Here is a 23,605-nt window from a genome sequence, read left to right as displayed (position 1 = left end):
TGTCGTCTCCTCCTGACTGTCCTGACCTTGAGGGTGACCGTAGTGTCGTCTACTCCTGCCTGTCCTCCTGACCTTGAGGGTGACGGTGGTTTCGTCTACTCCTGCCTGTCCTCCTGACCTTGAGGGTGACGGTGGTGTCGTCTCCTCCTGCCTGTCCTGACCTTGTGGGTGACCGTGGTGTCGTCTACTCCTGCCTGTCCTCCTGACCTTGAGGGTGATGGTGGTGTTGTGTACTCCTGTCTATCCAGGTCATAAGGGTGATGGTGGAGTGGTGTACTCCTGTCTGTCCTGACCTTCAGGGTGATGGTGGAGTGGTGTACTCCTGTCTGTCCTGACCTTCAGGCTGATGGTGGAGTGGTGTACTCATGTCTGTCCTGACCTTCAAGGTGATGGTGGTGTTGTGTACTCCTGTCTGTCCTGACCTTCAGGGTGATGGTGGTGTTGTGTACTCCTGTCTGTCCTGACCTTCAGGGTGATAGTGGTGTTGTCCAGGTGGATCCTCATGGGCTGCACATCAGCACTCAGCTCATCCTCCAGGAAGGGCCCAATAGTGGCCAGTGTGGAGGTCAGGAGGTCGGCCTGGCAGCCATTTAGCTTCAGCTCCAGGAAGCCGACAGTCTCGGAGAGGGGGGAATGCTGGGCGGCTGCTGGGCCCATCGCTATCCGCATCCTTGCCACCGGAGTGGCATTCTGCTCAGGGGATGGAGGCTTGTGGGCCAATGGTGCACCTACAGGAGGAAGAAGAGAGTAATGACACTTGACAAGGCAGGACAGTATATAACAAGCCTCCGAGGGGGAGATCACAGTGTGATGTTACTCACATGGGGCCTGTCCACTCAGGAGCTGCATCACTTTCATATTCCCCAGTTGCTCGGGCACTAGGTCCCGAGACTCCAGCGCCACCACCAGGTCATCCCCCTGCACATCTACCATGCAGCCCACTGTTCTGAGCCGCAGGAGCAACACGGACACCTGGGACAGGCGAAGCCACAGACACAGACACCAAGATGGTCACCAACCTTCATATCATACCCCTCCTTGAACTACAGATCTTGACTGCACTTCATACTACATTTTCCAACACCTGCTCACTCTCCCACACCCTCATGCACACTCCTGCTCACTCTCCCACACCCTCATGCACACTCCTGCTCACTCTCCCACACCCTCATGCACACTCCTGCTCACTCTCCTACCTTCATGCACACGCCTGCTTACTCTCTCACCCCTGTGCACACGCCTGCTCACTCTCCCACACCCTCATGCACACTCCTGCTCACTCTCCCACACCCTCATGCACACTCCTGCTCACTCTCCTACCTTCATGCACACGCCTGCTTACTCTCTCACCCCTGTGCACACGCCTGCTCACTCTCTCACCCCTTTGCACACGCCTGCTCACTCTCTCACACCCTCACCGTGTCCTGAGATATGTCCTCTGTGCTCTGGGACAGGGAACTGCTCAGGTCCGCAGAGGATCCCCCCTCGGTGCCCAGTGCAGGACTGCCCCGGCTCACTTGGTCCACCAGCAGAGAAGGGGTGCTGTCGGGGCGCATGGACTCCATCCCTGACTCTGAGAAAGACAGAACCCCAACACAGCGGCTCCTTAAACACAGACAGCTGACACGCTCCCCAGGCAGGTCGCCACAAACAGAACCGAATGAGCTCCGGCAACAATTTAAAAAAACTGACCCGCCTGCCAATGGCACATTCCACATGGGGCACTTGATCACAGCTGTGTGCTGGCCAGAGGATTCCTGGGTCTTACAGATGGGAAGCTGTGATCTGTCCTGGGTTTGACGTTCCCTATCGGCGGGTGGGTAAGGACTTTGATATTATGCTGAACAAATTGATCAAGCCCACTGTTTTACTGAAGACAATCAGATCTTGTTGGTGATGCAGGGAGACACAGATTAACCCCTGATGCACCAGGCAAAAGCATTTTGAAAGCCCTGCTTCCGTCAGGATTTCTGCATGTGGGAGCAATAAGGACACACATCTGCAAGCATGTGGCCTCATATATCAGATCAGACCTGGTGCGGCGATGTCTGATGTTTCAATGCTAACATACGCAGTCAGCAGGATGGTCCTCCTGTGATCAGAACGCCACTGCCTGAAGTGCAGTCAGTCCAACACTCCCGGCTCCAGGGGCGTGGGGGTCTTACCAGAGTCCATCAGGATGACGAAGTTCTCGCTGCTGTCACTGTCCACGGACAGCCCATCGTCAGGCAGGCTGCCGTCCAGGGAGGAGCTCTCGAAGGAATGCTGGGATGGGGAGTGCTTCATGCTCTGCACACGCAGGTTGCCCGGGGGATCCTCGGGGCGAGATGGCTGATCCCTGCAGAAGGACAGATGAAGACTTAACTTTTAGCCATTCGGGGTGGGCTTTGATTCATCTGTCATTCCACTTTAATATAATCCAATCTTGCATTTACTCAGGTTTTACAGGAGCTAAGTAGAATAAAACTGGATTTTAGGAAAGACAAATCTGTAACTCCCCTTTAATGGCTTGTGTGTACCTTAACCAAAACCATTAGGAAGGAGGTCTGCAAGAATCCCAACTTATCCGAACATGTTCAATTACTTGACTTCCTGTCATCAGGGAACAACTCAATTCCCATGTTGAGTAACTCAATGACCCAATGGGCACTGGCCAGCTCCCCCTCCAGGCTGAAGGAGGAGGGGTCCCGGGACCGCAGAGGGCAGGCGGCGGGCGCTCTCCTCCTCCACGGCCTCGCAGGGCTCCTCCACCGGCAGCTCCAGCTCCCCGGCGCCCCGCTAGGAGGCCCCTTCAGAGGGGAGAGCTCCGAGTCGGTCAGGCTGGGGCTGGGAACAACTCTATTCCCACGTCGAGTAACTCAATGACATCCATTCATTTTCTAAAAGCTTCTTCCAATACAGGGTGACAAGGGAGCCGGAACCTATCCTGGCAAGCAATGGGCACAAGGCAGAGCACACGCTGAACGGGATGCCGGTTCTTTGCACGACAGACACATACTGTACACTCACTCCAGGGCTAATTTACCCAGAAAGCAATTAACCTTCGAGTGTGTTTTTGGACTGTGTGAGAAAACTGGAGCACCTGGAGGAAATCCATGCGAACATGATAACGTATAAACTCCACACAGATAGCACCGCAGGTCCAGAACTTGAACACAGAGCCCCAGCTCTGCAAGGTAGAAATGCTAACCGCAGCACCAGCGTGTCGCCCTAACTCAACAACCGTATGCATTTCCCATTTAGTAGGCATCACAATACCGGATACTATATATATATAGCCAGCAGCTACATCACCCTGTAACTTACAACTGGCAGTCCACTGAAGCTCAGCAGACGTGAGCCTGGTCTGTACATGGATGGGAGAAATCCTGGGAAAGTTAAGGTTGCTGCTGGAAGAGGTGTTAGTGGGGCCAGTAGGGGTCTGTGTTGGTCCTAATCCACCAGTATAGTGATGGGGACACTATACTGTAAAAAGGTGCTGTCCTTCAGATGAGACATAAAACCGAGGTCCTGATTAAAAAAACCCAGGGTGTTTCTCGAAAAGAATAGGGGTGTTACTGTGGCATCCTGGCCAAATTTCCCATTGGCCTTTCCCAATCATGACCTCCTAATAATCCCCTTGATTGGCTTAATCACTCTGTTCTCCTCCCCACTGATAGCTGGTGTGTGGTGAGCATACTGGTCACTATGTGCACTGGTGGTGGTGGAGGGGAGTCCCCATTACCTGTAAAGCGCTTTGAGTGGAGTGTCCAGTGCTATATAAGTGTAAGCAATTGTCATTGTTATTGATACTTCCACTGCACTAGAGGTACAGAAGGAGAGTAGATTTCACTGACGATTTGTGACCTTAGACACACACAGCCCATTTTCAAACAGGTGACTGAGGGGAACACGTCAAAGAATTTAGCCATGTTTGTGTCTGTGCGTCAGCTCGGTACTTGGTTCCGATAGGCATGTATGATCTGGTGCCTTCTCAGGTCGAAAGAGACACAGACTTATAATAAGATGCCCATTTATAGCTTCTGGAACTCACTTGAGTAGAAAAGCTGCTGCTGCAAAAAAAAAAAGAAGAAATGCGCCTTTATCAAGGTCAGTGCCCCCTGTTTGTGCGGCCCTGCGAGAAAACAGTAGGCCCGTTCAGAATTGAATGCTAATTCACTCCAGGATGGTTTTGGATGCTCCGATACAAAAATGAATACACTGGTCCTGGGGAATCCTGACTGACCTGCTCTGGGGAGTGAAGAGCATCTTGTGCATGGTGGAGCTCATCTTCTCCCGGCTCAGGACGCTGAAGGCATCCTTGGTGATGGAGATGGCTTCCTTGGTGAGGTCCAGGGAGGCGCTCAGAGCTTCCTTGGTGGCGTCCTTGGTGGCGGTCAGGGCACTGGCCAGCTCCCCCTCCAGGCTGAAGGAGGAGGGGTCCCGGGACCGCAGAGGGCGGGCGGGGGGCGAGAGCGGCGGGGACAGGCCCGCCCCGCTCTCCTCCTCCTCCTCCACGGCCTCGCAGGCCTCCTCCACCGGCAGCTCCAGCTCCCCCGTGTCCGGCGGCGCCCCGCCAGGAGGAGGCCCCTTCAGAGGGGAGAGCTCCGAGTCGGTCAGGCTGGGGCTGTCCGTCTCCGCGGGGGAGCGCGCCTCCTCCGGCTCCGTGGCAGCCGGAGGCAGCAGGACTCCGGCTTCCACGCTCTCCAGCAGCAGCCCCAGGCTGACGCTGGGGGCCGGCGCCTGCTGCCCCGCGTCCTGCCGGACGTCCCTGGTCAGCTCGGCGGCCAGGCTGGCCAGGGTGTCCTTCATCCGGAGCAGAGCCACGTACTGGTAGTGATTGAGCCACAGCTTGACCGGGGATAAGGTCTGGGCCAAAACGTGGACAGAAGCCTGTCGGATCGCCTCTCCGTTCTGCTGCAGGGAGGCCCCGGCTGTCTTCCCTGCCGGCCAGCTCAGATCAGCCAGGTTTTGGACGGTCCTGGACTTGGGCTTGTTCCCAGGCCCCTCCGGGACCGGGGAGCAGCCGATGTGGTTGTCGCAGCTGACCGATGAGCGGAGCCTCGTGTCGGCGGCGGTCCGAGACGGGAAGGCGTGCGAGGGAGAGAGCAGCCGGTGCTGGAAGGCGGTGGGGCGGCACATCCACAGGGATGCGGCGAACGGCTCGACGAAAGGCAGGGGTCTGCCCCGGGGGCCTCTCCGTGCCCCTTCGAAGTCCAGCGCCAGTCTGGAGAGGCTGAGGGCCCACACGTCCTGGGCACGAGGGGGCTTCTCCGTGTTCAGGGGGTCCGGGGGCGGGTCCTCTTCCAGGGCGTGCTGCAGGAAGGCCGGGGGCAGGGGGTGGAAGCTGGCCTGGTCCCTAGGGAATCCGGGATCGGCCGACGGCTGGAAGAAAGGGCAGGCGGCGAAGGAGTGGTAGACGCCCTGGAGGTCGGCGCGCGTGCCATGAGTGGAGTGGCGCGTGTTGGTCATGACGGCCTGCCAGACGTGGATGCACAGGGTCTGGGGCCGGTCGGGGTGGTCGAGGATGGAGGAGTCCAGTGGGACCAGCAGCTAGAAGCACAGAGAGATATCAGTGCGCAGTCTTCACAGACCACGTCCACTCAAGCGATCGCTTCCTCAGAAAATAACTTCACGTAGAGCCCTGCGAGTAATGATACAGGCACGATCCTGGACATCACATAGATTTGCTCCCAGGAAAGAGCAAATCAGAGTCAAAAATCATCTCTGCAAACAGTACCCTATCCTATATGCATGGACCTCCTGTTATACTGTTACAGTGATACAGTGGTACACAGGCAGATCACTCATAGCCCCAACCACAATTCCTGAGTACGCCCCTTCTGAAACTCCCCCCCTCCAGGCCTCCTCCCACCTGACCTTCAGCTGCGACGCATCCATCCGCACGTCCACGTGCTCCTCCGCCTTCCCAGAATCCTGCAGCTTGTAGAAGGCCTTGACCTGCTCCAGAGAGCGCCGCAGCCCCTGAGCGAACAGGTTCATCCACACCAGGCTGGCAGGGTCCAGGCACAGCTGCAGCCCGTTCAGCTGGAGGTACAGGTTGGAGCATGGCACTGCAAGAGGGAGTGAGGGGAAGGTAGCACAGTCAGACAGTGCCACAGACAGGGCTCTGCTCAAAGCGGGCACCAACAGAGTGATGGGGTAAAGTTTGAACGGGGTTCTTTTTTTACTCAAGACCCAACTGCGGCTGTGTAGGGCGGTGCGGTGGCTCTGTGGCTAAGGATTTGCGCCTGTGGCTGGAAGGTTGCTGGCCCTTAACCCCAACTGCTCCAGGGACGCAGTATAAATGGCTGACCTGAGCTCTGACCCCAGGTTTCTCTCCCTGTCTGTGTTTCTCACGGGAAGCAGACAAATTCCTAATTCAAGAAATTGTACATGGCCAATAAAGTGATCTTATAACACCATCAAGGGGCCAAGATTACAGGGCACCTCTGCCTCAGCTATGTCTCCTTTTATGTGAAAATATTCTTAAAAATCCAGAAAACGAACTTTGCTCCAGCTCATGATGTGCGTGTAAAGATGGGATCTCCACCGCATGCAACAGAACTACCATTACAAATGCACCGAAGATCTAGATACACGTCACTGAGGAAGAGACGCAGCTTGTAACGGAGCGATGGGACGCGTTCACCTCAGATCAAAGAGCAGCACTAGCAGTAATGTTGGTGGCTCTTGGGGGCCGAATTTCCAAAACAAATGCTCATCTAAGAGTGTAAAAAAAGTATTACGACGTGCCGTTTTTCGGATGAAACTGAATTCCTTAGTCTTTAAACATCCCGTGGCTCTGTTCGTTATGCTCGGGGTATTAACCCAGGTGTCTGGCTTAATTTCATGGGCGAAGCAGTTTGTCATTCCTCCCCCAGACCTGCTGTGTAGTGGGGCAGCGGGCAGAGAATGGGCACCACAGGCTGAAGCACCAGGGATCCTCTGGTATGCACAGCACTCTATATATTATTATACACATGTACAATAACATTTATTAACATTACAAATAAGCCTAAGATATACAAGTGTATTTACATTTCCTCAGTTGAAACAGAAAGAAGGATATATGCCCTAAAGAGAAGAATTGCACTCTGCAGAGCCATGGTACTGTTGAGATATTTACTGCCGTTATGCCACCAGAGGGCAGTAACATCGATGGACTCTGCAGTCTGTTCAAACAGCCTGTTTCTTGGCTCTTCTCAATGAATCATCCGCAGCACAGACGAAGGGAATTCCTTCTCTGGGGCTCTGTTAGCTGAGGCATCTAGTGCTACAGTTTGTAGTCGCAGACAGATGGTAAGTGCATCTTTTATTTGCAGTAGTATCTTTTCCTAATTTGTGCAGTTAAACGTTTTAGGGAACTAGAATTTCATTTATCATTTAACACCATCATTCAGGGTGAACTGAGCACCAATAAGCACCAACTAACAGTCATGTCAGGGTCCTTGGCAGGGTCAATATCTATGAATCCACACATATCTGCTGGCCACTCTGAAAGCAGGGTGTTCCCAGGAGTCCTGGCCAAATTTCCCATTGGTCTTTACCAATCATGGCCTCCTAATAATCCCCATCTTTGAACTGGCTTCATCACTCTGTTCTCCTCCCCACTGATAGCTGGTGTGTGGTGAGAGGACTGGTGCACTATGGCTGCTGTCACATCTTCCAGGTGGTGCTGCACACTGGTGGTGGTGGAGAGTCCCCATTACCTGTAAAGCGCTTTGAGTGGTTTAATACATAAAATAAATAATGAATCATGAATAAACTCCTTTATTCTGGAAACATCTAAAAAGGAATCTCCCTTGTGTCACGGAAGCCGGATCGGTCTCCTGTGGAGGGTGATGTTTTAGACCCTATGCGACATCCTGGGATTTACAATGAGCACAGAGAGTCAGGACCTCAGTTTTACGTCTCATATGAAGGACGGTGCCTTTTTAAATCATAGTGTCCCCGTCACTATACTGGGGCAGTAGGACCCACATAGACCACAGGGTGAGCGCCTCCTACTGGCCCTCACTAACACCTCTTCCAGCAGCAACCTTAGTTTTTCCCAGGAGGTCTCCCATCCAGGTACTGACCAGGCTCACCCCTGCTGAACTTCAGTGGGTTGTGAGTAGCAGGGTGATATGGCTGCTGGCTTTGTAATATCTAATACATACTGGAGCAAATATAGTGAAAAACATTGTTTTAAATAAAGTCAGTGTCTGACCTCTGGACACTGTGGGGACAATCCTGCAGTCTTATGTCTGAACGTATGCGTCAGGACCTCATGGTGCACAATATCATTTTCCCTCACTCACACCTATACAATTCCTGCTGTAGCCATGGGATGAACTCTGGACAATGAACTATGAGCTGCAATTCAAGCCCAATGCATTATTCAGCTCTGGGCTCCGACCATTCTGACCAGTGAATTCATCCCCCTGATTCAGGCTGTCACTTTAATATGGCAGGGCTCTGCAGATTCACACTGAGGCACGTTACCAGGCAGCTGAGGGTTGTCAGGGAAGTAGTACTCCATGAACTGGAAGTGGATGGCCGATACAGTGTCTGGGAGATGCAGGGACCTCCGGTTACAAGTCATCAGGGATTGGGGCTTCTTGCTGTGGCGCCCCCCTGTGGATACCTAGGGAAGTGCAAAACGAGAGAAGTAAGCCCATTCTTCCAGGGCTGGACTGTGTGAAAATTGTGCTGCCCAAGGATATATGGTGGTGTTCATAAGCCTCAGTTCCAGCACTCATGAACACGGTTGGTGGTGTTTAAATTTCAATGCAGCATGATAGCTGCAAGAGTTATAACATAAACAGCATTATTTGTGGAGACAATAGTGTCACACACAGAGGGTACCCCCAAAAGAAATGGTACAGTTCATTTTCCTGTGTTAACATGCCTGCCAGTTATTTTTTATTATTAATGATTTTTCATTTAATTTAAAAGGTATAAATTATAGTATCTTAAAAAAGGATAGCCTTCCCAGTTTTAAAATGCATGCATAACTATACAAGGGTCTTAAAAAGGTCCTAAAACAAGGCCAGTCTCCATTGTGTTTCTGCTCCATGTCCATTTCTTTTCTAAACAAATACTTCTACAGCATCTGGTCTGTTATGTTGCCGCTGTGTTGAAGTGAGACTGTTGCAAGGATGATGTAAAAAAAATCAGAATTTGTAGAAGGGTGGCACAGTTGTTAGTATTGCTGCCTCACAGCACTAGGACAGCACAGCACTGGGTTCAATTCCAGGAGTGAATCTGCTCGGATTCCTGGGTGCTCCGGTTTCCTCCCACAGTCCAAAGGAGTTTTGTAGGTTAATTGGCTCCTGGATTTCCCTCCTACCATCTGGTAAATGGTACTGAAGCATTCGGTCAAGTCCAAGAGACTACGGAACAGCTTCTACCTCCAGGCAATAAGACTGCTAAATAGCCAACCTGTAGCTGCTTAGCAAATCACCTGTAATGGCTACATGGACACACAGTTTTCACTGTATTCGGCATACTGCACTACTTGTATATATTGCATACACTATGGACACAGCAGCTCTATTCATATTGAGTTTTATTCAATTTCTATTACATCTAGTATTATGTAACCTTATTTTCATAACCTTAATTTTGTGATTCTTGTGATTTTTGTGAGCTCACAGAAAAGACACTTCATTGCCAGCAACTACTGCTGCACGCTGTATTGTTGTGCATTTGATAAATAAACTTTGATGTGATTTGATTTGGATTTGGAAAGACTGGCCCTTGTGCGAGTGTGTCTGTGTCTGTGTGTGCCGTGCAACAGACTGGCGTCCCGTCCAGGGTGTATCTTGCCTTGCGTCTGTTGCTTGCCAGTACAGGCTTCAACTCCTCTGTATCCCTGTACTGGATAAAGTGGTTAGAAAATGGATGGATGTTTTGTCAAATATTCCATGTCTTTCATTTATCGAGATTCGAGTTATAGATCTGATGCAAAGGAGAAAACATGGAGGAGGACTGAAGTCAGCTACCCAAGACCTTTTTAAGTCACACACGCTAGCATCACATTTCTCATTTGAATTAGTTCCTGAACACACTTATTTGCTCCTGTACAGACTTGGCAAAGCTGGGGGCTTTTAGAAAGTAATTTACTGTGTTTCAACTATGGGAAAAACCCTGCCAAGAATATGCCTAAGCACTGCCCTGTGGGAATTTCTCAATGAGACACTTATTCTGGTTAAATGTCAGAAGATCAATCCTTCCACAAAGGGGCAGTTTTTGGCTAAAAATGGAATTTCAGAAGACGTCCAATAATAAAATACCCAAAACCACAATGTGCTCCCCCCCCCCAGCCCACAACCAGCTCTGGTAATTTCCAGAGCAGCAGAGTGTGACTGAGATCACATGCTCGTCAAGTTGAGAAGTTGTTTTGAGATCACGTTAGGTTGGCCCAGCACCCCTGAGGACAAGCACTTACTTCCCTGTTTCCTCCAGTGGGCTTGAGCTACACAGCCCCCCACCCTTGTTGCTTGATAACGTTCGATCAGCAAAAGCTTAAGCTTTTCATGAGCACCACAAATGTGCAACTACTGACTTCCAAACCCCTGCAGGCACTGACCTGAACTCTGGACAACTGTCTGCATTGTTTAATACAGAACTGGCTACTTATAATAGCTTCTACACACCAATGTGGAAGAGGCAGTTCTTCTCCAATGGGCTTGTTGCACACCCCTCAGATCAACAGGCCACACTGGCCTGTGCGCTGAATAGTGAGGCGCAGTGATGCCCGCTTCTTTCTACGCTGGATGATCAGAACCGTACAAGACAGAGCTCAAAGTGGCAGACTTTCTCTCACGGGTCCCCAGCAGAGATGGGGTTCTCTAAGCCTCCACCCCTCCTCTCAGCCATGCCCATGAGCTGGAACCAGCCCTCGCTAAGCTTCAGGGCACTCCCTGCAGTCAAAACCCAGACTTTCATTAAAACAAGCAAAGCCTGTGACCACCTTCCTTCACCATGACTCACCCGCAGAGGGATACTGACTAAACACAAGAGTCCGTAAAGCAAAACGGAACCTAGATTAAAAAACACTGGCAATTGATTGGAATTTGTGGAATTTTTATAGGGCATCGTTGTCCGGATGCATAAGATTTTCACAATCCAGGCCCTATAGCCCACTTCTTATAAAACCCCTTTGCCCCTGTATGCCAGTGGTGGATTAAATTTTGCTGGATAGACTTTTGCTCAAGGAGAAAGAATGTTAAAGATTTCGAACGTAGCCTGTTCCTTTGTCACTACAGGCAATGGTGCAGATTTCTAACTTTTGGAGGCTCTTTTTGATCTCTGTCTCTGTGTTTTCTGAATCAGTGTGCTCTGCACGTCTCCGACAGTCACTGCTCACTTCGCTGGAAACGGACAGAACTGGGGCACTGACTGGCGGGCAGGCAGGCAGGCGGGCGGCAGTACCTGATGGATGTCCAGGTCGTCCACTCTGACCACCACACAGCTGGCACGCAGGCGCTTCCAGGGAAGCCTGTGGGGGGAAGGGGGCGCCGGGGAGGCCCGCGGACACTCAGGGGGGCTGGACGCTCCGTCAGCTTCAAAACAAAAGGGACCACTTTCAGCTTCCCGCTACGGGACAGTCCTCGCTTTCAGGAATACGACGCAAAACCAGCGGTCAGCGATGTTTTCCTCTAGCACTGATGTACACCTTCCACCTGCAACAGGCAGGAAACAGCTGGTCTCATGGGGCCCCTCACCTGGGTTCTGCAAGGAGGTGATTTTTGTAACTTCTTGATACAATACAAGAATGTTGGAAAGAACAGTAAAAAATGTTGTGTGCCATCTGTACTTCTGAGCCTCTTGAAACCTGGCAAACCACTTTTTCATTTCCTTTTTAATAACATACAGATTGGCCATTGTTTCCTGTACCGGGCACTCTCCGCAGTTTGTAGTTGCGGGTGTTTCTGCGAGCTGATCTGCTGTAGACAGACAACTCGAGGACTGAACATAATACATCAGGCTGCTCTGCTCCCACTTGCACCGAGAGCTCAACAACGAGACAGTCCGTGGCTCAGCAGTCACCGCTAACCCCAGATTCTGGGATATTGGTCTCACGGCAGTTTAATGACATTGCCCACCTGGTAACGACACCAGGGCCACAGGGGATGGGATGCTCCCGTTCGGCAAGAACTACTTCGTTTCCGTAAAAAGGTCGACTGGGGCCAATACTTCCGATACGCCTCACCCCTCCTGTACACTCAGGGCACCACCACTCGGCCATGGCCTGCTCTGGAGGAGATGCCCACACTCTATGTGTGATGTGTATAAGCCAGGAGCGAACATGGTGATATTTTTAAATCTAGACTCTGGCTGGGATGAGAGACCACTCCTCCTAACACAGTATAACACTGTCAGAACTCATTATTAAGCTTCGAAGGGAAAATTCTGATTACAACAGATGAAAACAATACAGGTGTGAGCAGAAGAGGAAGAGACACGTGTGGAAGGCAGGAGACTGGGAGACGGCCTCCATGTTAAGGTGCAAAGTCGCCCAAAGTGGGGGACGCACCTGGCGCGCGCTTGTAGGGTGACTCCCTGCTAGCCATGGGGGAGCCTCCGAGTGACCCCGGGGGCCCTGCTCCCGCCTCTGCCTGCCTCTGGAACTCCTGCAGCAGCTTCCCCGCCCACTGCGCCCGGGTTTCCATGGCGCCGCAGTGTCGCTCCCAGTGACGGCACCCGTCGCCTGCCAGGGCCGGAGACACAAGAGGAGATCAGATCACACAGAGTCCTCTGGGCCGCAGGCAGGAGCCGAGGTTCCTGTCTGTACCCTGACAGAGCTCTGATCCCCCCAAGTTAATTAATTTATGGAACCTGATACAAGTACAGGTTAAAGAGTACAGTACAAACTCTCCAAACACTGATTAACAGGTAATTTAATAGATAAGCAATATATTTTCAATTTATAATGCTCTGGGTCAATTTTCTTGTGATCATTAAGCCAGTTTGTTCAGTTAAGCAGTTTTACGGATCACTCCAAACAGAAATCACCCTCTTTCACAGCTCACCTGGCCGGTGGAAGGGGTAGTAGTCAAAGCCCAGCATTCGGAAGGTCAGCTGCATGGCTCCTGTGGAGCTCCAGGACCGAGGCTCCTCTGAGCAAAAAAACACAAGAACATAAGTTTACAAACCACAGGAGGCCATACGGCCTATCTATCCTGTTTGGTAAGTGGTAGCCAATTAACCCCAGGATCTCACCCAGACTATCGGCTTCAACAACATGGCCTGGTAGCTTGTTCCCTACTCCCACCACTCTTTGGGTAAAGGGGGTCTGGAACAAACTAGTTGCCCATTTTGTCACATAGAGAGAGAAAAGAGAGCAACAGATGTTAAATAATATTAACTTGTTTTATTCCCCTCCCAGATGCGAACACACATCGGATACAAATTGTGTGTCCCATACAGTAGCTATGCACAGGCCCAGCCATCTTGAAGGCAAACCTTCCCAAAACAAAGGAACTGCCCCATTGTTCAGCAGTGTAAGTTTGAAACTCCTCTGCATCTAGCTATGCATGAAGCTCCCATTTGTGCTCTGTCTTTTGTCTTTGGAATCTGATTGAACCACCTGTTTACAGGCCACCCTACCATCGATGGGACACAGCCCATAGGAAGAGGCCGAGTGATGTTTGTAGAGGGGGGTCTCACCAGGGTCTTCCGCCGAGCTGTCATTGCAGATGTGCAGGTCCAGCCGAGAAATGAGCGTATGGTAGGAAGACTCCTTGACGTCATGGAGCTCGAAGTACTGGCTGAGGGTGCTGGGGGCTCCGCTGGGGGGCGGCGCGGGCTCCGCCCAGGGCAGGTGAGAGCCAGGGGAGGGCGGCGCAGTCTGCAGGGAGTCACACACACACACACACACACACACACGTCTGAAATGATCGGCCATGAACACCACATCTGTCGGCTAGTTTTTAAAAACGGTTTCCTATGCAAGTCAGCGCGTCTCATCTTAGCAATTATGTTTTCATTAACGGATAACTCTGCTGGCTGCAGGCATGCACACTGCTGGGGGAGGCAACACTGAAAATGCACCACTAGCACAATGTCCTCTGACAGCCCACTGCTGTCACAAAGGTTGAGGGCAGCAACACGTCATGATCTAAATTCTTTCTAAAGCAACTCCGCGGAACTATGGAGTTGGAGCTATGTAGCCGTTTCAGTTTTACTTTTAGTGCTGTAAGTCGGCATTGCAGAAGTTGCATTGTCCATGACTGGCTGTGTCCTTACTGAGAACAAGCAGGGGAGAGCATTGCTTAGCAATGTATTTAAGTTTCTGTTTGTGCAGTTCTTACCAACTGTAAGGCTGAATTGAGAACAAGAATCGCATCCAGCCGGTTCTTGAATGAAGCCAAATTATTGCCTTCAGTAACATAGCTGAGAGAAGTGGTGAGAGTTGCTCCTGTGCTGTGCTGGGGCCCTGGGTTCAATTTCTGGGGTGCTGTCTGCATGGAGTTTGCATGTTCACCCCTGGTTTGTGTGGGCTTCCTCTGGGTGCTCTGGTTTCCTCCCACAGTCTAAAGACAAACTGGTAGGTAAACTGGTTTGTGGGGAAAAAATGGCCCTGGTGTGAATGTGTGTTTGTAATGGACTGGTGTCCTGTCCAGGGCGTATCCTGCCCTGTGCCTGTTGCTTGCTGGGATAGGCTCTGGCTTTCCTGCAGCCCTGAATTGGATAATGACGTTAGAAAATGGGCAGATGACTAGTATGGGAACTACATGAATTTTAAATCTTTTGGAAAGGGGGGCGGCCATGAGCCTTTTCGACAGCGGCCCACCCAACCTGCAGGCCGTCGGAGGCCAGGTTCTTGCGCTGCTGCGCGGACTTCTCGATGGCCTCGCTGAGGGACTGGGCGTAACGGATGAGGGCCTTCAGCTGCGAGTCCGTCAGCACCCACAGCAGGTCGTCCAGTATGAAGAGCAGCTTGGAAGCCAGCACATTACAGTCCTTCACCTGCAAGAACACCGGAGAGGTTACAGACCAGAGAGGGGCTGTTCCTCCCCGTCCTCCATCCTGCTCGGAATCCATCCCAGCAAATCGGCTTTAATGCCACGGCTGGGTTGCCGGTGCCAGAGCCCCATAACCCTAGCAGCCCAGCAATGAGAGAGCATGTGGAGCTGAAGTGAGCCGGGCCTGTAGATAACAGGACCTCTGTACAGAACAGGACAGAGCAAGGCTGAGTTCAAACAAGAGGCCTTGACACTGACACAATGTGCTTGAAACACAACACCAAGCGCAAAACCAAGCCAACAGCAGCTGGGACCTCAGACTTGCTGATCACCCTGGGGACAGTGCGATTTCATGCAAAGAGAACTGATATTTCCTGAGACCATTTGAAAATGAATCAGATCCTTTTGGATATGCTCATTTTAGGCAGGGCTTTTTTTTTGGGGGGGGGTTCTCCTGTCTCCCCTACCCGGCGCTTGAGCGCGATGCGGATCCTGCCCTGGTTGGTGATGAGGCGCAGGGGGGTGCTGCCCAGGTCCTGCTCGCCGCCCTCGATGGCGTCCGCCTCGATTCGCAGGCTCTGCCAGTTGATCTCCTTAAACGTCAGCACCTGAGAGGCAGGCAGGGGAGGTGTGGGGGTGAAATTGTCGCGGGCATGCCTCCTGCCTCCACAGCAGCACCCCAACACCACGCAGGCAGAGTCTTTCGAATGGGCACAGCTTCCGCGCTTGAAGTTATGACTTGGCAAGCCTTCAAGCTGCCAGGCTTCACAGTGTAACCACCATCTGGCTGGAAATGAACACTACAAACACAAACTAAAACAGTAGCATGCTTATCCTGTGATGGAGGGGAAAAAAACTGAATTACACACTGTCAATGCAAGCCATGTTTCTTACAATACAAATCACTAACCAAGACAGGCCACTGCATCAATTCCCTTGTTTACCCTACAACTAGACTAGAAGAGGAACTAATTAAGTGTACTTGGGGTCCTAGCCCTCTGAAGAAAACTTTACAATCGTGATAAGGGTGAAGATAGGAGAAATTTCAAAACTAAAATCTGAACTGAAATAGTTCTGTACAGAGGAATGGGCCAAAATACCAACAAACTGATGTACAGGACTGATCAGCAGCTGCTGGAAATGTTTGGTTGAGGTCACTGCTGCTAAAGGAGGTTCCAGCAGTTACTACATCTAAAGGTTCACATACTTTTTCCAGCCCAGACAGTGGGTGTTTAAACATTGTGTTCAACATAGGCATGAAAAAGTACTCGTGTTTGAGTGGTATTTGTCTGATCAGATTGTGTTAATCTATTATCATGATTTACTGCAGATGAAGATCAGGTCATACTGATCATATAGGAGCAAATAATGCAGAAATACAGACGATTCCAAAGGGTTCACAAAGTTTTTCTCACCACTGTACCTGTATCGGGTCCCTTCATTGTCTTCTGTTCAGAACTGAAAAGGTTCAGCTCTTATAGCTCATTCCTTTCAACCCCAGAATGTAGGTTGTATTTCTCTGGATGTTAACTATACATTCCTTTATTAAATTTAGTTTAAAAAAAATAACATTTGGTTCATTCTGACTTTGTTGCTCACCTTTGCTGTTGTAATGCTCTGTCCATACTGCCCTATGCTTCCTGCAGGACCCCGCGGTGACCCCGCAGTGACCCCACTCTCTACACAGCGTTCTCAGGCCATCCTCTCAGCACTAAAGAGGCCTGGAGACAGCGAAGGCCAGCTGGCCAGTGGGTTCGCGTGACGTACCTCTCCTCTCTTGGGGTCGGTGATGCGGGTGTAGCGGAGGTCGCTGCGCTGCCACCTGGGGTTCAGGCTGTTGCCCTGCAGCTGCCAGAGCTCGAAGGAGGCGTGGAAGGCCTGGGCCCGCACCTTGATGGTGATGGAGTTGATGACCACGGACATACCCTCCACCACCTTCTCGGCGAAACCGTACTCACTGCGGCACAGCGACACAGCGACACAGGCCCGTTAGACACCGCGGCCCGAGCAGGGACCACCGACTGGGACACACTCAGTTCAGACAGGCGTCAGAAGCCACACTTAACTTTCAGACAGGGAGCAGCTGTCCACTGTATAGGGAAAACCAGCAGGGCCTTGTCTATCTAGCTCAGCCCAAACGCCAGCACCGCCGACCATTTCTACTGGTGAAGGCAATGAGACCTCTCTAGATCAGAAAAGAACTGGCCTGTCTGATGTACAGATCTGTATTTGCCAGCACATATAAAATTACCATGCACTCTTCACATTTTTATATATTGCATATTGCATGATACTGCACTGCAGCACAAATATTTATTTCATGGTGTTCTAAATGTTCCTTAGACTTAAAAAATAGGATATTTTAACGACTGGGATATATTGCACTACAGCAACCAGTAAGACAAACCTAAAAGCTACAAAACTGATGACAGAATTAGCATGTGGAGGCTGTCGGGGGTGGGGGTGGGGGTGGGGCATGCAGCTGACCTTTGCCCTGCTGTTATGGCGATGGGGGAGGGGCCGTTTGGGGGGCGTGGCTCCTCACATGTCCTCATTTCCACCTCCACCTTGTCCAGGAACTGGCAGGACAAGTCAAAAGCAACATGAAATGACATACTGGAATTACAACACCAGTCATTCAGCTTCTAAATATACAGTATCTACCAAGATGCCTGAGATTTAGTTTTTGAAAATTAGAGGTGGGATTCAGACTTGCTTTCCTGTAAGCATGTGTGCTTACAAAACAGCAGTTTAGCTCATTGAGCTATCTCTACTAGATTTAACCACAGTGATAAGAAGCATACGAATTTATAGTATAGTGTAAAATTATGTTCTCGTGTAAAGGAACAAGTAAAGGTTTATTCCACGTTGAAAAGAGAAGAAACACAATGTTTCGGCTGTGAAGCCTTCTTTGGGTGTGTTCTGGTGTAGTAAAGCAAAATTAGAATTTAGAAAACCTGCAGGGAAAAAAAACATGTAAATGGCATCTGGCACAAAATGTGCTTCATAGTTGGCCTTGCACATTGGCCACACATTTACCACAGGAAATAAGGATAAGCCAGGTATCAGGATACAGGTTTTGCTTTGAAACAGACTCTCATGCTCTATGTGGTATGAGAGAAGCATGTTGTGAATACAAAGCACCTCCCTCAGCTCGTGTTAGTTCCCCAGTGACGGGCTACTGCAGAAACAAGAAGATGGCTGAACTAGGAAGTATATAATCTACTACTGCCCCTGCCATAAACCAAAATAACCAACAAGAAAATACAGAGGTTAATACATACCAAACAGATCGGGCTGGTCTTCAGCTTTGTCCATTGTATCTGAGAACAGAGACAAAAACATCACAGCTCTGACACTGCCAGCTGTTCTGAGGCCTGCAGTCTGTACCACTTTGAGTTCAAACACATCATCTCTGTACTGCTGATCAGATAAACACCAGTCCTTGATAACCCACCAGAGCCAACCTGTGCTTTATACTTCAGTGAACTAGAAAAAGTGAGAGCTAACATTTTGTGCTCCAAATCAAAATTTCTCCCCATTTTCTCAAAGCAACTCTCTTACAAGAGCACATTTAAAAAAGTACAAACGAAGCATGTTCAAGAAATTAAATTACTTTAACACTTCAAAAATTAGGGATTATTAGGGGGAAAAGGATAATCAGAGAAGGCAAGAGGCTTTAATCACTCACTCTCGCACAGAACTGCTCCTATCGCAGTCTCACTCTCGCACAGAACTGCTCCTATCGCAGTCTCACTCTTGCACAGAACTGCTCCTATCGCAGTCTCACTCTCGCACAGAACTGCTCCTATCGCAGTCTCACTCTCGCACACTACTGCTCCTATCGCAGTCTCACTCTCGCACACTACTGCTCCTATCGCAGTCTCACTCTCGCACACTACTGCACCTATCGCAGTCTCACTCTCGCACACTACTGCTCCTATCGCAGTCTCACTCTCGCACAGAACTGCTCCTATCGCAGTCTCACTCTCGCACAGAACTGCTCCTATCGCAGTCTCACTCTCGCACAGAACAGCTCCTATCGCAGTCTCACTCTCGCACAGAACTGCTCCTATCGCAGTCTCACTCTCGCACACTACTGCTCCTATCGCAGTCTCACTCTCGCACACTACTGCTCCTATCGCAGTCTCACTCTCGCACAGAACTGCTCCTATCGCAGTCTTACTCTAGCACAGAACTGCTCCTATCGCAGTCTCACTCTCGCACAGAACTGCTCCTATCGCAGTCTCACTCTCGCACACTACTGCTCCTATCGCAGTCTCACTCTCGCACACTACTGCTCCTATCGCAGTCTCACTCTCGCACAGAACTGCTCCTATCGCAGTCTCACTCTCGCACACTACTGCTGCTATCACGAGTCTCCCTGCCCGTTCTCTCTCTTTCCCCTTTCCCCTGTCCCCTCACCCTGATTGCCGCCTTGTTGCAGAAGACGCGGGTGACGGCGAGCCAGGTGGGCAGGTCCAGCATGTTCTGCAGGACTTCCTCGTCCAGCTCCAGGTTGGACAGTTGACCCTCGCCCTTCAGCGTGCTCAGGTTGATCTTGTCAGGCGAGAGGTTTTTGGTGAACCTGAGGCAGGGGAAAGAGAGACCCACCAGCATTGAATTGCGAAGGTCTTGCTAATGCTGCTTGGACTCTGTTCAGATTCATCATAACATTTTTCCTATTTAGAATGCTTCTTCACACTGCATTTCCAAGTGCTACAAGATTTTACCCACGACTAAAAGGATTTTACCATGTTCTAATCGAGGTTTACTACAGCTAGGGGCAAAAAAATGGAAACACCAATAATAAGTCAATGACCCAAAACCATGGGTCATATCAACACCAATGGTAAGGGCGTTGGGCCACTACTTTCAGCCAGTATAGCCTCTATATGCCACAGCATAGAGTCCGGCACCATTCCTCCACAAGAAAGTCAGTCAACTTGTGCCTGGATGATATAGAGGTGGAAAACTGACTCAGGTGTCATTTCAGAACCTCCTACAAGTGCTGGATTGGGTTTAGATCTGGGTTCAGGATAACATCAGTGTTGTGATCATCACTGGGTGACCATACGTGCTCTGTGGAAAGGGGCACAATGATCATGGGAGAAACCCATGGGAGAGCCATGGGGTGAAAATGGTGACTCGGCAGTATTGAGCAGCAATTAACATTGACCTTGCATTCTACAGGAATGAGTGCACCCGATTCATGCCAGGAAAATGTGCCCCACAGCATTATGGACCCACCAGTCATTAAGGTTGGTGCCACTCTTGCACTTGTCTGTTTGTCAAGAACAGGGAGAAGGATGATTCATGTGAGTTTTCCACTTCATCACTTTAACTAAGAGCAAGTGCTATAGAGATGAATGCTGACCTTATTTCCTGCAATAATGAAATCACAAATGTGCAATGAATTGCACATTATCTAGTGTATTGCCAGAACTCATTCACAGAACCGCAGACGGTTAGGGGAAAATGTGTCTTTTCATTGTTTGAGTTGTGACATGGCATCTAGAAATTGCTCTCTATCACATGTGCTCATCTTCCTCACCGCGTGGTGCCCCATGCCTGGACTGACACTGCCTTTAGAGCGGTTTCCCAACAAACACCGGATCACACGCCACTTTCACCAGATCGGGCCGTGACCGCAGAAAGATGTTGGAAGCAGGATCGTCACTTGCCAAGAAATCCGTGGTCGACGGTAATGGCATTGCTAAGATGTTCTAAGAGATATAGACGCTTTTCATCACAAGGAAATCAGGGAATGGGACCCGATAAACCAAATACGTGCTGCAGTAGTCAAAACTGCAACAGCCCACAGCAAAACAACTCGGGTGGCAAAACCGATCCCTGCAGAAGTCTCATACCTGAATATTGCATTTTCATCTTCCAATTGATTAAGACTTTGTAAACTACTGCTTCATGTAAGGAGGTATAAGAACATTTCTCTTCCAAGCACCCCAATCTCTTAAGGTCAGATCTGCTTTGTAGCCTTTCCTCAGCTGTCCCTTGTCTTACTTTCTCACAACTGCCAATTGTCACGATCATAAACCCCTCCTCTTAAGGACGCTCCAGCCCTTCCTCGTTTACCTAATCTCCTACACCTGCCTCCTGATCCAGTCTCCCCTTTAAAAGCCAGACGCTCCTACCAATCTGGGCTCAGCTTTGGAAGATGGACGCTCAGAACCCCGCCTACCAGCGAGTCCAGGACTTCACAACGGTGTCCTGATCATCTGGGTCTGGGAGCACCTGGCCCCGTTACCCCTTTTTATTCCCCTGAACCTTTGCCGGATCCTGCTCCGGCTTTTAACTCTTGTCTGGTCTGTCAGGATGGATCACCCAGCTTTGGACATTGGCTTTCCCAGGATATTCTCACCGACTCCCATTGGACTAGTTTGTCTTGTGTTGTCTCACTCCTCTCCGGATTCTGCTGTCTGCATAGGGTTCTGAAAAACGCATTGTGACACCAATAATCCAGGAGGCCAAGCAGCTTCTCTAATTATTAACCTCCTTTCTTGGATCTTTCTTGATGAGGCCATTAAGCCAAAGCTTTTGGAGATAGAAGATTTGGAAGAGTGAGAGGGCTCCATGTTTGGCACACCAGACTCCAGAACGTGTCCAGGTAATGAGCACTACAGAGACTGATTCAAGGGTTTCGGCTAGGGGATGCTGGATTATGTTGTACAAATATCCCCCATTTGTGGGAGCTGCTATGGTAAGGACATCTCCCTTATTAGTCACTATTTTAAAAAAGGTAAAGATTCCCATTAGTTCAACATTTATGTGAGGGCTTTATTTGATATATTTTATTTCAGTTGCGGGGTAGAGTTCCATATTTTTCTGTAGAAGACAGGGCTATGTCATATTTACCAGCTAAATATCTGCACATAATGGTGCAGATGTTGTGTATATTACTGTTGGTATATTACTGCAAATTAATCTGTCTTGTAAAATTTGCTTCCTGGTTTATTATTTTGTTTCCCACTACATGAGAGAACTAAGGAAATAAGCGTCTAGAAATTCTTCTGCAAGATATTCCCTGACCACAGTGGAAGTGGAATTGTTAATAAATGTCTTGCAAGGCAAGCTTTGGGTCCCAAAGATGGTGTCGGGACCCAGTTTTCTTTTAAATAGGTTCAGCCTCCTGTCTTCAAATGTTCACAAGCCCCTGGGTGTAATATCATTTTTAAAAACAAAAGTAAGGACACAAGCAGACAAGAGGTCATTTCAACGTGACCCGAGTTAACTCCAGGAGATCGTAGGGCTCCTGTCGTACTGCATTTCGATGAAGAGGTAAACGACAAAAATCGCAGTCCTTCCTGTCTAAACCTCCTATGCCTGTGATTTTGAATTACAGAAAGAAACAATCTTATCCAAAAAGTGGTGGATTCTTCCAGGATCAAACCAGCGATACCAAAACAGAGACACAGAAGCAGGAGCAGCATGATCTTCAGATTAGCAAGTAGGTGTCGTGAGAGGACAGCAAGGTGGAATTTCACAAATGCCCTGGAGAGTACGGGTGGAGTGTATAGCTAGGTCCATGATAACTTAAGAAAAATGGGAAACACTAAAACCATCCAAAAACAAACCTCTTGGACCCTCCTACGTTACAGCTGTTATAATAAAAATAAACTTTATTTTATATAGCGCCTTTAAAGGTGGCTTCTCAAAGCGCTTTACAGGATGACAATAACAGTAAATAAGAAGACTACAACAATAAATAAGAAAATTTCACAAGACAGGACACAATTATAATTACAACAATAACAATAGAGGAGACCTTGGAATATGGTATTAAGAAGAGCAGAGGGGTGAAGAATGGAACCAGTTAAGTAAAGGCTTTTCTGAAAAGGAGGGTTTTGAGTCTGGATTTGAAGGAGTTTAGAGAAGGTGACTCTCTAATATCCTTGGGCAAAGAGTTCCAGAGCTTGGGGGCATAGCAGGAGAAGGCCCTGTCGCCCATACAATGTAGACGGGCTTGGGGGACAGTAAGGAGGGCAGAATTTGAAGAGCGGAGGTTGCGAGGTGGGGAGTAGGGCGATAAACGTTCAGACAGGTATTGAGGTGCCAAGCCATGTAAAGCCTTGTAGGTGAGCATGAGGATTTTAAAGTCTACGCGGAATTTGACCGGAAGCCAGTGCAAGGACTCCAGGATAGGAGTAATGTGAACACTTGCACTAGACCTGGTCAGGATTCTGGCTGCTGAATTTTGGACATACTGCAGCTTGTTCAGAGTAGATTTAGATACCCCAGGGAGCAGAGCATTGCAGTAGTCAATTCGAGAGAATACAAATATGTTGATCAGCTTTTCAGCCACAGTTAATGATGGCATAGGGCGTAGTCTTGCGATATTTCTAAGGTGAAAAAAAGATGTTTTGACAGTATGCTGTACATGTGGATCGAATGTTAAGCCAGAATCGAATATAACCCCAAGGTTTTTCAATTTTGATTGGAGCTCAAGTACAGAGCCATCTACAGACAGGGTTACAGGACTGGCTTTATGAAGTTGATGGGGGGTACCAATAAGCATGACTTCAGTCTTGTCACAGTTAAGATGAAGGAAGTTTTGAGTCATCCAAATTTTTATGTCAGAGATGCAATTAGATAGAATAGAGACAGCCACATCAGTGTCGGGTTTGGTATGGATGTATATTTGAGTATCGTCA

General features: G+C 49.6%; 1 protein-coding gene across 4 annotated transcripts in view; it reads right to left on the bottom strand.

The window, feature by feature from the left end:
• The window catches only part of bltp3a (bridge-like lipid transfer protein family member 3A), a 50,327-nt gene that overhangs the window by 8,094 nt on the left and 18,628 nt on the right, over positions 1 to 23,605 (bottom strand). For 3 of the 4 annotated variants that reach the window (XM_015342148.2, XM_015342150.2, XM_015342151.2), the window contains exons 2-18: positions 19,362 to 19,524; positions 18,221 to 18,259; positions 17,424 to 17,515; positions 16,704 to 16,893; positions 15,404 to 15,544; positions 14,770 to 14,940; positions 13,639 to 13,819; positions 13,002 to 13,088; positions 12,506 to 12,679; positions 11,401 to 11,531; positions 8,467 to 8,608; positions 5,860 to 6,053; positions 4,226 to 5,532; positions 2,166 to 2,338; positions 1,419 to 1,573; positions 822 to 972; positions 466 to 728 (exon numbers count right to left, since the gene is read on the bottom strand). In XM_015342148.2, coding sequence (XP_015197634.2) covers positions 466 to 728; positions 822 to 972; positions 1,419 to 1,573; positions 2,166 to 2,338; positions 4,226 to 5,532; positions 5,860 to 6,053; positions 8,467 to 8,608; positions 11,401 to 11,531; positions 12,506 to 12,679; positions 13,002 to 13,088; positions 13,639 to 13,819; positions 14,770 to 14,940; positions 15,404 to 15,544; positions 16,704 to 16,893; positions 17,424 to 17,515; positions 18,221 to 18,259; positions 19,362 to 19,524 — 3,754 coding nt within the window. Of the gene's footprint in view, positions 1 to 465; positions 729 to 821; positions 973 to 1,418; positions 1,574 to 2,165; positions 2,339 to 4,225; positions 5,533 to 5,859; positions 6,054 to 8,466; positions 8,609 to 11,400; positions 11,532 to 12,505; positions 12,680 to 13,001; positions 13,089 to 13,638; positions 13,820 to 14,282; positions 14,745 to 14,769; positions 14,941 to 15,403; positions 15,545 to 16,703; positions 16,894 to 17,423; positions 17,516 to 18,220; positions 18,260 to 19,361; positions 19,525 to 23,605 lie in introns of those variants that run through there. The other variant, XM_069190252.1, reaches the window with a different exon arrangement.

This window comes from Lepisosteus oculatus, chromosome 5, assembly GCF_040954835.1.
Source record: "Lepisosteus oculatus isolate fLepOcu1 chromosome 5, fLepOcu1.hap2, whole genome shotgun sequence".
In the NCBI taxonomy this organism is placed as follows: Eukaryota; Metazoa; Chordata; class Actinopteri; order Semionotiformes; family Lepisosteidae; genus Lepisosteus; species Lepisosteus oculatus.
Note: the sequence above shows the minus strand (reverse complement) of the source record. Positions and strands in the feature narration are given on the sequence as shown.